This window comes from Cornus florida, unplaced genomic scaffold, assembly GCF_030987335.1.
Source record: "Cornus florida cultivar Cherokee Brave unplaced genomic scaffold, ASM3098733v1 CherokeeBrave_3.0.0_Hap2_Chr03, whole genome shotgun sequence".
Taxonomy (NCBI): domain Eukaryota; kingdom Viridiplantae; phylum Streptophyta; class Magnoliopsida; order Cornales; family Cornaceae; genus Cornus; species Cornus florida.
In genome coordinates this window covers 25,675,605-25,689,692 of record NW_026775573.1, presented here as the reverse complement: position 1 = coordinate 25,689,692, position 14,088 = coordinate 25,675,605, and the positions used below count along the sequence as shown (strand labels likewise).

At 33.5% G+C, this 14,088-nt stretch overlaps 1 protein-coding gene across 2 annotated transcripts; it reads left to right on the top strand.

The window, feature by feature from the left end:
- Positions 1-831: 831 nt before the first annotated feature.
- On the top strand, positions 832-10,850 carry LOC132299999 (filament-like plant protein 7). 2 transcript variants are annotated; one of them, XM_059796923.1, is made up of 5 exons: positions 832-1,149; positions 5,527-5,802; positions 5,973-8,427; positions 8,526-8,598; positions 9,973-10,850. In XM_059796923.1, the coding sequence occupies exons 2-5, from the start codon at positions 5,538-5,540 to the stop codon at positions 10,417-10,419; spliced, it is 3,240 nt and encodes a 1,079-aa protein (XP_059652906.1). In that variant the 5' UTR covers positions 832-1,149; positions 5,527-5,537; the 3' UTR covers positions 10,420-10,850. The 2 variants fall into 2 exon arrangements, with proteins under 2 accessions (XP_059652906.1, XP_059652908.1); XM_059796925.1 differs by lacking the exon at positions 832-1,149 and adding an exon at positions 5,214-5,373.
- The last annotated feature ends 3,238 nt before the right edge of the window (positions 10,851-14,088 follow it).

The following is a 14,088-nucleotide window of genomic DNA, read 5'->3' as shown; positions in this document are numbered from 1 at the left end:
TTTCACTTTAAAATAAAAGGTGTCAGGGTTGAAAGACAAATTAGAAAACTTTCATAATACTGGAAATAAACTTAACATTTTAAAGAATAAACTTTAAAAGCTATTTGGAATCTTAGGATGTTAGAGTAAATTGATTAAAATATATATATATATATATATATATATATATATATTTTCTCTTCTTTACTTTTTCCAAACAAGAATATGCTCTCATTTCTTTTTTCTTCATAATTTATTTATACATGAATCTAGATTATTGTTTTATTTTCTGTCTTTTCTAACTAATTTTATTATTTATATTTTTTTAATTCTATTTATTTAAACAAAACCCGGAGAACAACATCTAATAATTTATCATAATTGCCAAATCTCGGTAATAAAAATTTTAATCCAATTTTTTTTTTTATCATTTTTCTAAAAATATTAAAAAGAAACGAAAAAAATATATATAGAAATTTACGAAAAGTAACCAAACACAATCTTATACTTCCACCGAAAATCAATCCTTCTGTTGATTCCTTCCTAGGAAAAAGTGAAGTAAAAATGTGAGTGTTTTCAAACGGACAAGTTGTGGCTTTAAAAAAGCCCAAATAAATTCATAGGGACAAAATTATTATGTGGCTTTAATTTTCTTGACCTCCTTTGTCTCACATGACTCTCACTCACGTGACTCTCACTCCCACCACACTCCCTTGGCGCGTGCGCTTCACCACTCCCCTTCGCGCCTAAAACTCCATGGCGTTACCATTACTCTGCATGAAGTTGACACCCGCTCTTCCATCAAAGCAACTGTCCACCTGTCTCTCTCTCCTCTCTCTACTTTATCATCACTCTGCACTCTGTCTACTTTGTGACTTTGTAATCTCTCTGATACACACATATGTGTGTGTATATATATATATATGCAAATCATTTACTGCACGGGTGTTTGTCGGTGGACTTGAGGTACCACTAGCAAAATTGCTTCATTCATGTGGTGAATTTGTGTTTCTTCCACATTAATCTTAACGTTGCAATTAAAGTCGTTTTTTGGGTTCATTCAATTCTGGTCATCATCAATCTTCATTTCTCGATCAGCTTCGTTGATAGTGATAATGGTGGTGACCCATCAACTGTATCAGCTACACTGCTAAAAAAAAAAAAACCAAGGTTAGCACTCTTTTAACACCTCAATTGAACTCACCCACAATTTATTTTGTAATTTAATTTAATTTTTTTTCTTCCTGTTTTTGCCTTTTAAGCTTCATGGGTAGCTAAATTTTGTGTTAATCATATAGGAGTATTTTATTCATGTTCTTGAAGGATTTATGTGTGTGTGTGTGTGTGTGTGTGTGTGTGTGTGTGTTTTCTTATCAAAATGTTGATATGCAATTGTTTATGCATGATCTGCCTGAAACTGTGAGTTTTTTGTTTACTACTTTCAGTTTTATGTGTCAGAACAACCATTTTAGCTATAGTTTTCCGATAGAATCTAAGCTCTGGAGAGTAATTTGAGTTTAATTATAAGATCATTATTCAATATTCTTGTATTGAGTGTATTACCATACTTTATGGTTAAAGGGCTGTTAATTTTTAGTATTTTGCCTTTTAAGTGTAAGATTGTTACGATAAAAGCTTCTTCAATTGTAAGTTTATTGATGTAGTTGGAGTTAGATTGATCGACACCAGTTCGGACTTCAAACTGCAAAGCCATTAATTTATGGATTCAACTGTTTGATAAAATCTCTCAGAGAACCTATATCGGTAATACCATTGACGCAGCTCGAGTTGGTCAATTTCACCTTTTAAGTATAAGCACATTGATGTGCTACGTTTTTGCATTTCTTGTTGAATGTTGATCGAGCAGACATACTCGGCATCTGGATCTCGCACCCCTTACATCCTTTATTTGAAACTCCTCTGTTGCATGACTTTCAATTTCTTTCGTTGCACTTACAGACTACATGCCTGGGACTATAGAAGCTGGGTGTAGTTTAAAACATCGAATTTCCTACTACTTTAGTTTAGTGCCTCAAATTTTAGTGCCTATTGTGCCATACATAAGCTCACAATCCTCTTTTCATGTTTCGCTAGCTGATAATCGATCACAACGAGCCATATCATGGTACATAGAGCACCATTGCGCGGAGACACTTTTGGGAATTCACTTTTTTTCGTTAGTATAAATGACAGAAGTAGAAGGATATGTATTTTGTACATGGTGATGTGAAAATTGCCATACATAAGCTCAAAATATTTAGAGTTCAAACAAATGGGATCAATTTTTTTTCTTGAAATATTTTTCTGTTCAAACAAACATGGGTGATGACATGTTTGAATGATCTATTTTATAAGGGTAACTATTAAACTTTTTTTTAACTTTGTTTAGATTTGATCACTTGATCACTGGTAATCTAATTTTCCATTTTTATAAAAAGAAGAATTAAATAAAGCTGACCCTAATCTATTTAATGATTTCTTTGGAAAGTAATCTATTTTATGGTAAGAGAAGTTACTTATAAAAACTTTGAGAAGTTATTTGTAGAAGAAAAATAAAATAAAATAAAATTGATTTGGTAATTGGGGATAGGTGTACCCTAATCTATTTAATGATTTGAGAAGTTATTTAAAATAAAATTGATTTGGTAATTGGGGATAGGTGTACCCTAATCTATTTAATGATTTGAGAAGTTATTTATAGAAGAAAAATAAAATAAAATAAAATTGATTTGGTAATTGAGGATAGGTGTACGCCTAATAATTTGTTTTCTTGAATGGCAAGTAATTTTTAATTTTTTAAAGTGTGCAGCATGGTTGGTAGGTTGAGACCTAATAACATTTTCTCAAAGTGAGCTCTCTCGTTCATTTCCCTATCTACAGTATTCGTATCTCTTCTTCCAACTAAATAGATGTTATGTTTTTCTTCTCATCTTTTTGCAATATTTCAAAAACCCTAATTTGTTAACATCTCTCCTTCACTCTCTTTCCCTAATTGTTTGCTCTTCAATACCACGGTGGTATCCATTTTTGAATTTGATAGATCAATTTGGTCTATTTCTATTCAATAATTAATTTCATTCCGTTTGATCCATGGCTTTGGGTCATCTCAACACTGGGGAAGTCAACTAGGATATCTTCTTGGTGGTGGTTGTGGTGGTGGTGTCAACCAACTTATATCCTTCTCCTCCTCCTCCGCTTATAACCAATCAAGTTGGTCTCTTCTTTTGCGAGGAATAACAACAATCAACTCTTCTTGTAATTATTGTTTAACTAATTTTGGCGGGGACCAGATAAAACCCCATGATCATCCACTGTTGTCATCAGTGGCGCCGTGTCTGTTGATACCATCTCCTAAGGATAAGGATGATGATCATGAGCCCTTTGCAGCAGGCATTGCAAAGGAGGTAAGTAAAGGTACTGGAGAGGAAAACGAGGGTAGTAATTTTCCAAACTATTGCTTGTACAGCCTAGCTGAAAGAAAACTGGTGAGTCTCAACAATGTGAGAAGCAAGAGTAACATTGTCATACCCGATCATGCAAACTGCATCGGCTCCTCCCATGGATGGTTGTTCTGTACTGACCTTCGTCGCGACGACTATGTTCTCTGTGACAACTACGGTCTATTTTTAACCAATCAACTCATCACTCCTGTTCCTCCCACAATCCAAATTCCATCCTTGTCATGCATTCCCAAGAAGCTTGTAATGTCATCTCCTCCATCAGCCTCAGGTTATGACAACTCCACAGTACTAATGGCAATAGACTTTCAAAATTCCTTTGCCTACTACAAATTTGGTGACTCGAGTTGGCGTGGCATCGTACTCGATGAGTTGCAGGATGGCATCAATCGTTGTTGGCCGGATGAGAAGTATTGTCCAGAGGACTACAACGATATTGTGTATTGTCCCAAGGATCAGTTGTTCTATTTCATAGACTGCACTGGACAAATTGAAGCTTGGGATCTTTGCGGTCCTTATTACAAACTAAGGGGGCACGGTCCTCCTTGCAGACTGAGGATTGGTTTTGATGAATGCAGTATTCAAAAGCCGGATTTCCCAAGGTACGAACAGAAAATGAGGAGGAGAGAGTCCCCTGGGAAATACTACCTGGTTGTGGATCCATTTTCTGGAGATATTTTGATTGTCCGTAGGTATGTTGAACCGATTGCAGAAGATGGAACCATTGTTGTTGATTGGGAGAATTCGAAGGATCATTTCTATTGTAAGACTGTTCGCTTTGAGGTTTACAGGTTCAGTGCGGCTAAGAAAAGCTGGGACTATGTGGAATGTTTGGGTGATGGAGTGGTGTTTGTGGGAGACAATCAGACCTTCATTGTCTCTGCTAAAGACTTCCCTCCTGGAGTATTGAGGCCCAATTCTATTTATTTCACCGACGACCATGAAGAATCTCGCAAAAACAAAAAGAAGGCTGATATGGGTATCTACAACTTGAGAGATTTCACTGTCATGTCCATTTTTGCCTCTCATCATCCATTCAACAACAATCCGCCACGCCCCTTTATGTGGTTCAACCCAAACCCATGCATGCTAGAGAGGAATTGACCTAGAGTTTGGATTACTTGTTTCTAAGTGATATTTAGAGATTAACTCAATGAAGAAAATCATGCTATATATATTATACAATACTTTGATCATGCAACTTCATTTAATTGTGCCTTAATATTTGGATTTATTATTATTTGATTGACAATTATGGATTTTAAGGGTGTGGTGAAAGGCCCTTTGGATCAATGAAGTTTTCACTAACGAATCATTTTACAATTTTTCCTCTCTTCAAACTTAGAAAGCGCGCACAATGCCTGAGAGTGGGAACGTGCTTGGAGCGTAAAAATGATGCCCATTGAGAAGAATTGCGTGACTTAGTTGAAAACATGAGACTAGTGAACCTCAGGCCATGGAGTGATAACAAGGGACATCACAGTAACAATCGGCTTTTAATGAAATGTTGAAATTGCAAACATCCTACATCGTTAATCGGCCCTTCACCCTCTCTGTTCATGGTTTAATTTGTTGAAATAAGACACTAGTAGATTTTGTTAAGAGACAGCAAATTGATTATTAATTGTAATTTTTTTTAATCAAAAGTTGATTATCTTGCCAGCTTTCGTTGATGGAGCCACTTAGGGTTATTCATAAAGAGCCATTTCCTGCATGTAGACCCTGATATATTTTAATTGGAAACATGTTACAAATTTATCACTTTCTTTTGACAAGATTGGCAACTCTAGAATGGATTCGTGGAAAAAATTGACAAAGAAATTCAATGACAGAACTTTGAAATTGTCACGGGTGAGAGATTAGGCTTCTGTACTTACAATCTCAAGTTCTCAAGTCCCGTTCGGTATCAAACCTTATTCATCTTCCTAAGGCAGTAGTAAGCAGAATTTTCTTTTTCAGCTCACTATCTTCCATTATTTAATCAAAATTTGAATAGAGACTGAATGACTTTTGTTTGTGAACGGTTTTTATATTGGTTTATAGAGCTGGTTCTAAAGAAGCTCAGTTTTCTATATTTGTTCTTGAATAGAAATTTAACTCATGGACAACAAGTCATGGCTTTGGAGGAAACGATCTTCGGAGAAGACCATCATTGCAAAAGACCGTCCCGACGCATCTCTGAAAGGAAATGAAGAAGGGGTTGTGGAACCTCACCCATTCTTTGTGGTTCCAACAGAGAAAGAATTATGTCTGGAGAACTCTGTGAAAAATCTAAATGAGAAGTTAGCTTCTCTCACCAGTGAGTGTAAAGCTAAAGATGACCTTGTAGCAAAATATGAAAAAATGGCACAAGAAGCCATTGCAGGTGATCTTTTGTTATCTTTGTTTTGCTATATGATGCTTCAAATGCTTGGTTTCTGTTTATCATCTTTTTGGTAATCAATTTATTTTTAATTCTTTTATTTATTTATTTATTTATTTTATATAAATGATTTGTAGCATTTGGTTGATATCATCAATGAATAATTTTTTTAGGCCGGGAGAAGGCGGAGACAGAGATAGTGTCTCTAAAACAAGAATTAGATGAAGCTTCACGGGAGAGACTTGCTGCAAATGAAAGGTTAACTCACCTAAACGTGGCATTGAAGGAATATATGCAGCAGTTAAATTCTGTTCGTGAAGAACAGGAACAAAGAGTGCATGATGCTGTTATGAAGACTTCAAGAGAATTTGAAAAATCACAGAGAAAATTAGAGGAAAAATATACGGAAACCTCTAAAAGGCTTGCAAACTTGAGCGTTGAGAATACTCAACTAAAAGACGCCCTAGTACTGAGAGAAAAATTGATTGAAGATCTAAGCAGACGAAAGTCTCAGACTGAAGCAGAGTTCGATACATTAATGGTCAGACTAGATTCTGTTGAGAAAGAAAATGCTTTTCTGAAGTATGAGTTTCACATGCTTGAGAAGGAGCTGGAGATTCGGAATGAGGAAGTAGAATTTCATCGCCAATCTTCTGATGCATCACACAGGAAACAGATGGAGGGTGTAAAGAAAATCTCCAAGTTAGAAGCAGAATGTCAGAGATTACGTGTCCTAGTACGAAAGCGGTTACCAGGTCCTGCTGCTTTGGTGAAGATTAAAAATGAAGTTGAAATGCAGGGAAGAAATCAAACAGAGGTGAGAAGAAAGTTGAATCCTATAACTGGAGGTTTGGTTGTTAGAGATGCCACACGAGACAACCCTCTTGAAATTCCTAGCAAAAAGGTCAGTTTCTTGATCCAGCGACTGTGTGACACAGAAGAAGAAAACAAAATTCTCAAAGAAATTTTAGGAAAGAAAGAAAATGAACTCCATTCTTCGAGAATCATATGTGTTCGAACAGCTTCCAAATTATCACAGGTTGAAGCTCAGCTTAGAGAGCTTTCAAAGGATCACCAATCTATGGAGTTGGTTAGGTGCAGTCCCATTTCAAATGAACTCCCTCTGACATCTGGTTGTGACTTGGGCAATGATGATGAGACTGTTGGCTCCGGGTCATGGGCTTCTGCCTTAATTTCAGAATTGGAGCATTTCAGACATGGGGAAGCCAAGAATTTTCCTGAAAACAAAACCAGGGTTTCAGACATGAGTCTAATGGATGATTTTGTTGAGATGGAGAAGTTAGCAATGGTTTCTGTTGAAAACCCTTCTGGAAGTTCTTTCGTTACTTCAGAAACAAGTCGTGCATCAAGTGGGTATGATTTGGATATAACTGGTATGGAACTAGTTCCAGTACAAGTTGATTCCGTAGACTTGGAACCGGAAAACCAAATGAGAGATGGAACAACTGGAGAATCCTCTAATTGGCTTCAAAGTGTGTTGAAGATCATCTTGGACCAAAACCGTGCCTCGAAAAGAAACCTTGATGAACTGCTGGAGGATATTAGAATTGCTTTGGCTTGCGTGAATCATTCAAGTGCCGATGCAGCTACTAAAGTGAAAAGCTCAAAGCATTCTGGAGCGTCTGACTCACTCCCTATTAGCGGCTACATCACTTGGAGATCTCCAAATTCTTCTCCAAGGGTGAATGCATGCAATCGTGTTTCTAATAGTGATGTGTCAGTGGAAAGATCATGCAATGAACATGTTCATTCCAATCTGAGTACGTCGATTTGTAAAATTATTGAGCTTGTCAAAAAGATTGATTCAACATCTTTAAAAGAGGGTAATAGTCCAGACAATTTGTCAGACAGAGATAAGAGTGGCTTATCAAATAAAAATTCAGTAACACCTGCAGAGTACTCGTTTCATATTTTCCGATGGAAAAGTACTGATTTGAGCACTGTTTTACAGCATTTTGTTGAAACTTGTAACAATCTGTTAAACGGGAAAGTGAGTTTTGAAAAATTTGCTGGGGAGCTGACATATGCGTTGGACTGGATCATAAACAACTGCATTGTCTTCCAAGATATTTCAGGTTTGAGATGTAAAATCCAGAAGCATTTTGGTTGGGATGGAGAAAATAAAAGTGAACCTGGAGTTGAAGTCAAAGAGCAGTCATCATGTTTGCCCTTGGATGCTTGTTCACATAGTCAAAATGTTCAAGTCCAAGTGGAAAAGATTCAGACTGAACTGCGAGCAGAAAATAAGAGATTTGAAGATGATTTGAAGAAGATGGCATCTTCACAGAGGGATTTGGAAGTGAAGCTGCAATCAGCGAACGATAAGAGCGAGGCCTTGAAAATTCAACTTCAGGAATCGGAACGAAGAATTGGAAGTTTAAATGCAGAACTGGGAACTTTGAAAGAATCCAAGAGAAGTATTGAGGATCAGATCGAAAATCAAATTTTGATTAACGAAGATCTCGATACCCAGCTTACTGTTGCTAAATTTAAACTGAATGAGGTTCTCCAGAAGCTATCATCTCTTGAAGTAGAATTTGAGGATAAAAATCACTGTTGTGAAGAATTAGAAGCTACATGTTTAGAGCTTCAGCTCCAACTAGAAAGGTATCTGTTTGTTTTTTTGAGTTCTCTTTTATGTGCAGAATAAACAATAATGTTACCAATAACAAAGTTGCCTGATTTCTGGATTATGTGATATGCAGTGTTGCCAACAACGAAATTCCGATGGACAACGTTAATCAAGAGGAGAAGATGGAGGAGAAGATGCTCCAATCTGTAAGTTCCTTTATTGATGACAAAATTTACTTTTGTACCAAACTAATGTGTAGTATAAGAGAAGCTACTTTACACCTTTGGAGGAGGAGGAAAAAAAAAAAAAAAAAAAAAAATTATTACAATAAGTATCACAAACTGAAGCAAATAGTTTATCGAAAAAATTTCTCTCTTAAATATTGTGGCTATTTTTTCCCTTAAATATTGTGGCTTCTATTATGACTACACAGCCGACTAGTGAAGTCGTTCAGGGACTTCATTATAGAGGAGCACCAGCAATTAGATTATTCACGCGCATGGTACTCTATCTCATTCCATTTATCTGTAATATGTGTGTGACCTTTGGGAGCCATGGGGCAATAAGATGAGGTGCTGCCTTCCAAAGATAGTGTGCCCTGATATTTCTATTCATCTTTCTCTGCAATTCTCTTTTAGGAACAGATATTGGGTGTGCACGGTGCACCGGCGCATCTGAGCCGTATGTGCACAACACATGCCGGCGCGTGCATAACACGTACAGCTCGGATGAGCCCAGTGCATGGTGCGACGGGCGCACCTAATACCTTCTCCTCTTTTAGAATCAGGATCACCTACGTGTGACTTATGGGATCCTATGTTTGCATCTTATACCGCTTATGCAACACAATACATAACTTAAGAATCAGTGATGTAAAGTTGTTGCGTAAGCGATCTAAGGTAGTTGTTGCATAAGTGATGTGAAGTAGTTGCGTTGGCACAAAACATCATGTGGCACAGGACAGGAATCGAGTTCTTTCGTTTATCTACATGTACATCTCTAAGGTGGGCTGTCAAATACCATGGCAGCCACATACCATCATTGTGATTGGGGTAAAATAAAACATGAACTAGTTCATTAAATACCATGTTAGTCACCATCAACATGATTAGGGTAAAAGAAGTGAACTAGTGTCTTTTCATGATGGCCTAAAGTTAGTGTATTTTCTTTGTTATGATCTTAAAACTTATTTGTAAAACCCGATAGAGCCACTCAAAAACTTTGGGGTGTATGACAACCTTAATTATTTTCCAAAGGGATAGCCTAATGGCAAAGACTCTCGCCTCACAACTTGGAGGTCGGGAGTTCGAATCCCCTTGGGGCCACCCCTAGGGAATTTTCCAGGTAATTGTCCGGTGCATGTAGGACGGGGGATTGCATGTGCCTGCTTGTGGATTATGGAGTGCTCTAAGAGGCCCAACACCACCATCGAAAAAAAAAAAAAAAGAAAGTTATTTACTTATCGTACCACAAAACATGCACTAAATAACTAAAGTGAAGCAGTAGTGAGGAAGGCTTCTTTTTATAAATTGGAAGTGTCTCGGATACCATTGTAAGTCAACAGATGTTCATATTTGCAGGGTTGGGAGATCAAAGCTGCATCAGCAAAGTTGGCTGAGTGCCAAGAAACCATCGTAAGCCTCGGGAAACAATTAAAGGCACTCTCTTCATCAAAGGAAACAACAGTTCTTGAAAAGGTTCTCTCTACCACCAGCAGCACCACCACCAATAATAAGACCCTGAGCCAACGCTCATCTCTACGTGATCGCATGCTAGCCGAGGACGGTGTTGGAGCAGAGTATCTGGAGTCCGACAATTGTGACACCTTTTGTGCTCCTGGTGCTCTTCTAGTACCTCATGAAGCAAGTTTTGGTTCGAGGCACGGAACCAAGACAGCAGGCATTGGGGCTCTGGCTATTGTTCCTAGTAAGAAAGGGGGAGGAGGTGGTTTTCTGAGGAAGCTACTGCTGAGAAGGAAGAGATGGAGCGGCAAGAGGACATCCTCTCCTTTGCCGCGCAAACAATAAAAAACCAGCAGTGTTCAAGGTTTGCTTGTCAATAGTTTTAATGTTTTTTCTTTCCACCTTGTTGGTTAGGAATAGTTAAATGTTGTGGAGAGGCTTGTATAGTATTGCAAGTGTTAGTGATGAGAGTGGGGCTTGTATGGTGTTGCAAGTACTACTGCTGATGCACGTACCTGGATGGCGACACATTCGGGAGCAATGGCACCGAGACGTGGTGGTTACCGGGCGTAGCGTTCGACAGAGAAGTGTATTTAGCTGCAGCAGATGATGGAAGTGGGCAGGAGAAGCAGAGTGGCAATGGAGGAAGATAGCTCAGCTTAGAAGCTGGGAAGAAGAGGAATGAAGAAAGTAGTTTTTGCGCATGCAACTTCTATTTAGTCTTGTAAACAGATGCTTAAGTTTTATAATAAGTCTTGCAAAGCTCCCCTTTAGCATTTCTTTTTTCGTAGTTCGGTATTTTGGTGTCCTAGATAGAGAGGAACCGCATCAATCCATCCCGAACGTGGTGGTTAAACTCTACTCCAGTGACAATATTCTAGGGAGGTCCCGCAAAAAAAATAGCTCGATGTCCATGCCAGGATGATAAAACGCTCCTCTTTTCTTTTGGCACACATCTTGATGGCAGCATCAGCACATACCCTTCGCTCCCGTTTGGTTAGGAAGAAAAGCATAAACACATTCCCCTTGGGCTCCCGTTTGGTTAGGTCGAAAATAAGTTATACTGCTTTGTGTAACATCAAGTTGCAACAACAAACAAAGCATTTTTTCTATTTACTTGGGATCAATTGTAACAAAGTATTTTTTCTAATTACTTGGATCGGTTACAAAATTTTTATTTTTTCACCACTTTATTTAAGGCCATAACTTAGGTCAAACTATATGTACTTGGGTCACCACTTTCACATTCTACTAACTCGACCCAAACTGTAAAGTACGCCTAAATGGATAGCGATTGAGTTAGGAGAAATATGTACTTTTTATGTGCTTTTGGAGAGAACTAAGATATATATATATACACAATGTTTTGTAACTCATTGAATATATTTTTTTATATATATTTTAATTATTTTATTTTATTTATATGTCCTTGTCTAATTATATTTTCTTTTATTAAAAAATTCATAATAAACAGGTAAATAGAGAGGTTATATGTGATAAAGTTTTATTTTAAAATTAATTAATAAATAATTTTTATATTAAAAAATAAATAGTGAAATGCTAAAACTCTTTACACTTTTATATTTTACTTATATGTATTATTATATTATTATATATTTTCTTTAAATATGTCATTGTCTAATATGATACAGTTTTATAGAAAATAAAATAGGTAATTTGTGGTAGAGTTCTATAAAATAATTTATCATTTGTGGTAAAGTTTTATATAAATTATTTTATTTTCTTTAAATATATCCTTGTCTAATTAGATTTTCTTTTTATTAAAAAATTCATAATAAATAAATAAATACAGATTATATGTGATAGAGTATTAAAAACCTCATAACAAATAGATAAATACAGGTTATATGTGATACAATTTTAAAGAAAATAAAATAGTTAATTTGTGTTAAAGTTTAGGTAATCTGTGTTAGTGTTTTATAGAAACTCTTTTAATATATCCTTATTTAATGTGATAGAGTTTTATTGAAAATAAAATAGGTAATTTGTTGTAAAATTTTATAGAAATTATTTATTTTCTTTAAATATATATATCCTTGTCTAATTAGAATTTTTTTTATTAAAAAATTGTAATTTGTGTTAGAGTTTTAGAAAAATTATTTTATTTTTTATATCAATTAATAAATATTTTTTATATTAATAATTCTTGTCTAATTAGATTTTCTTTAATTAAAAAACTCATAATAAATAGATATATCGGTAATTTGTGTTACAGTTTTACATAAACTATTTTAAAAATTTATTTTATTTTCTTTAAATATATCATTGTCTAATTATATTTTCTTTTACTAAAAAACTCATAATAAATATATAAATACAGGTTACATGTGACAGAATTTTAAAGAAAATAAAATAGGTAATTTGTGATATAGTTTTATAAAAATTATTTTATTTTCTATAAATATATTCATAATAAAAAAATAAATACAGCTTATTTGTGATAGCGTTTTATAAAAAAATAGAATAGCTAATTTGTGGTACAATTTATAGAAATTATTTTATTTTATTTAAATATATTCTTGTCTAATTAGATTTTAATTTATTAAAAAAACTCATAATAAATATATAATGTGATAGAGTTTTATATAAAATAAAACCTCTAATTTGTGATAGATTTTATAGAAATTATTTTATTTTCTTTAAATATATTATTATTTAATTATATTCTCTTTTATTAAAAAAACTCATAATAAATAGATAAATAGGTAATATGTGTTAGAGTAAATCTTTTAAAAACTCTTTTTATATCAATTAATAAATATTTTTTTATATTAATAATTTTTGTTTAGTTAGATTACCTTTTATTAAAAAAATTCAAAATAAAAGATAGTTTGTGGTAGAGTTTTAGAAAAATTATTTTATTTTTATATTAATTAATATATAATTTTTATATTAATAATTTTTGTCTAATTAGATTTTATGTTATTAAAAACTCATAATAAATAAATAAATAGGTAATTTGTGTTAAAGTTTTATATAGAAACTCTTTTAAAAACTCTTTTTAAATCAATTAATAAATATTTTTTTATATTAATAATTCTTGTCTAATTAAATTTACTTTCATTAAAAAAACTCATAATAAATAGATAAATAGGTAAATTGTGTAAGATTTTATAGAAAGTCTTTTAAAACCTCTTTTTTATATCAATTAATAAATATTTTTTTATATTAATAATACTCGTATAATTAGATTTCCTTTTATTAAAAAAACACATAATAAATAGATAAATAAGTAATTTGTGTTAGAGTTTTATAGAGACTCTTTAAATATATCTTTGTCCGATAAAGTTTTATTGAAAAAAAAATAGATAATTTGTGGTAGAGTTTTATAGAAATCATTTTATTTTCTTTAAATATATCCTTGTCTAATTAGATTTCTTTTTATTAAAAAAACTCATAATAAATAGATAAATAGTTAATTTGTCTTAGAGTTTTATGAAAACTCTTTAAATATATATTTGTCTAATGTGATAGAGTTTTATTGAAAAATAATAGGTAATTTGTGGTAGAGTTTTATAGAAATTATTTTATTTTCTTTAAATATATCTTTGTCTAATTATATTTTTTTTATTAAAAAATTATAATAAAAGGCAATTTGTTGTAGAATTTTAGAAAAATTATTTTATTTTATATATCAATTAATAAATTTTTTTATATTAATAATTATTCTCTAATTATATTTTCTTTTATTTTAACTAAAAAAATAAATAGATAAATAGATAATTTGTAGTAGAGTTTTATAGAAATTATTTTATTTTCTTTAAATATATCATTGTCTAATTAGATAAAGATAATTTGTGCTAGTGTTTTAAAGAAATTATTTTATTTTACTTATTTAATTTTAATTAGTAATTAATTTGTGTCAAAGTTAACATATTTGAAATTGAGTTATCAATAGCACTCTTTTTAATGTTTGGTCAGGTCTCCGTCGACACTTTGAGATCATGGCTCAAAGATGATTGAAGAATTTGCTAATGTTGACAATTCCCATGA

Bases quoted from the DNA above. Each gene is read 5' to 3' on its own strand.
- LOC132299999 (XM_059796923.1), top strand. From the start codon at position 5,538: ATGGACAACAAGTCATGGCTTTGGAGGAAACGATCTTCGGAGAAGACC. The intron at 8,428-8,525 runs GTATCTGTTTGT...TGTGATATGCAG, and splicing joins CTTCAGCTCCAACTAGAAAG to TGTTGCCAACAACGAAATTC. The intron at 8,599-9,972 runs GTAAGTTCCTTT...TCATATTTGCAG, and splicing joins AGGAGAAGATGCTCCAATCT to GGTTGGGAGATCAAAGCTGC.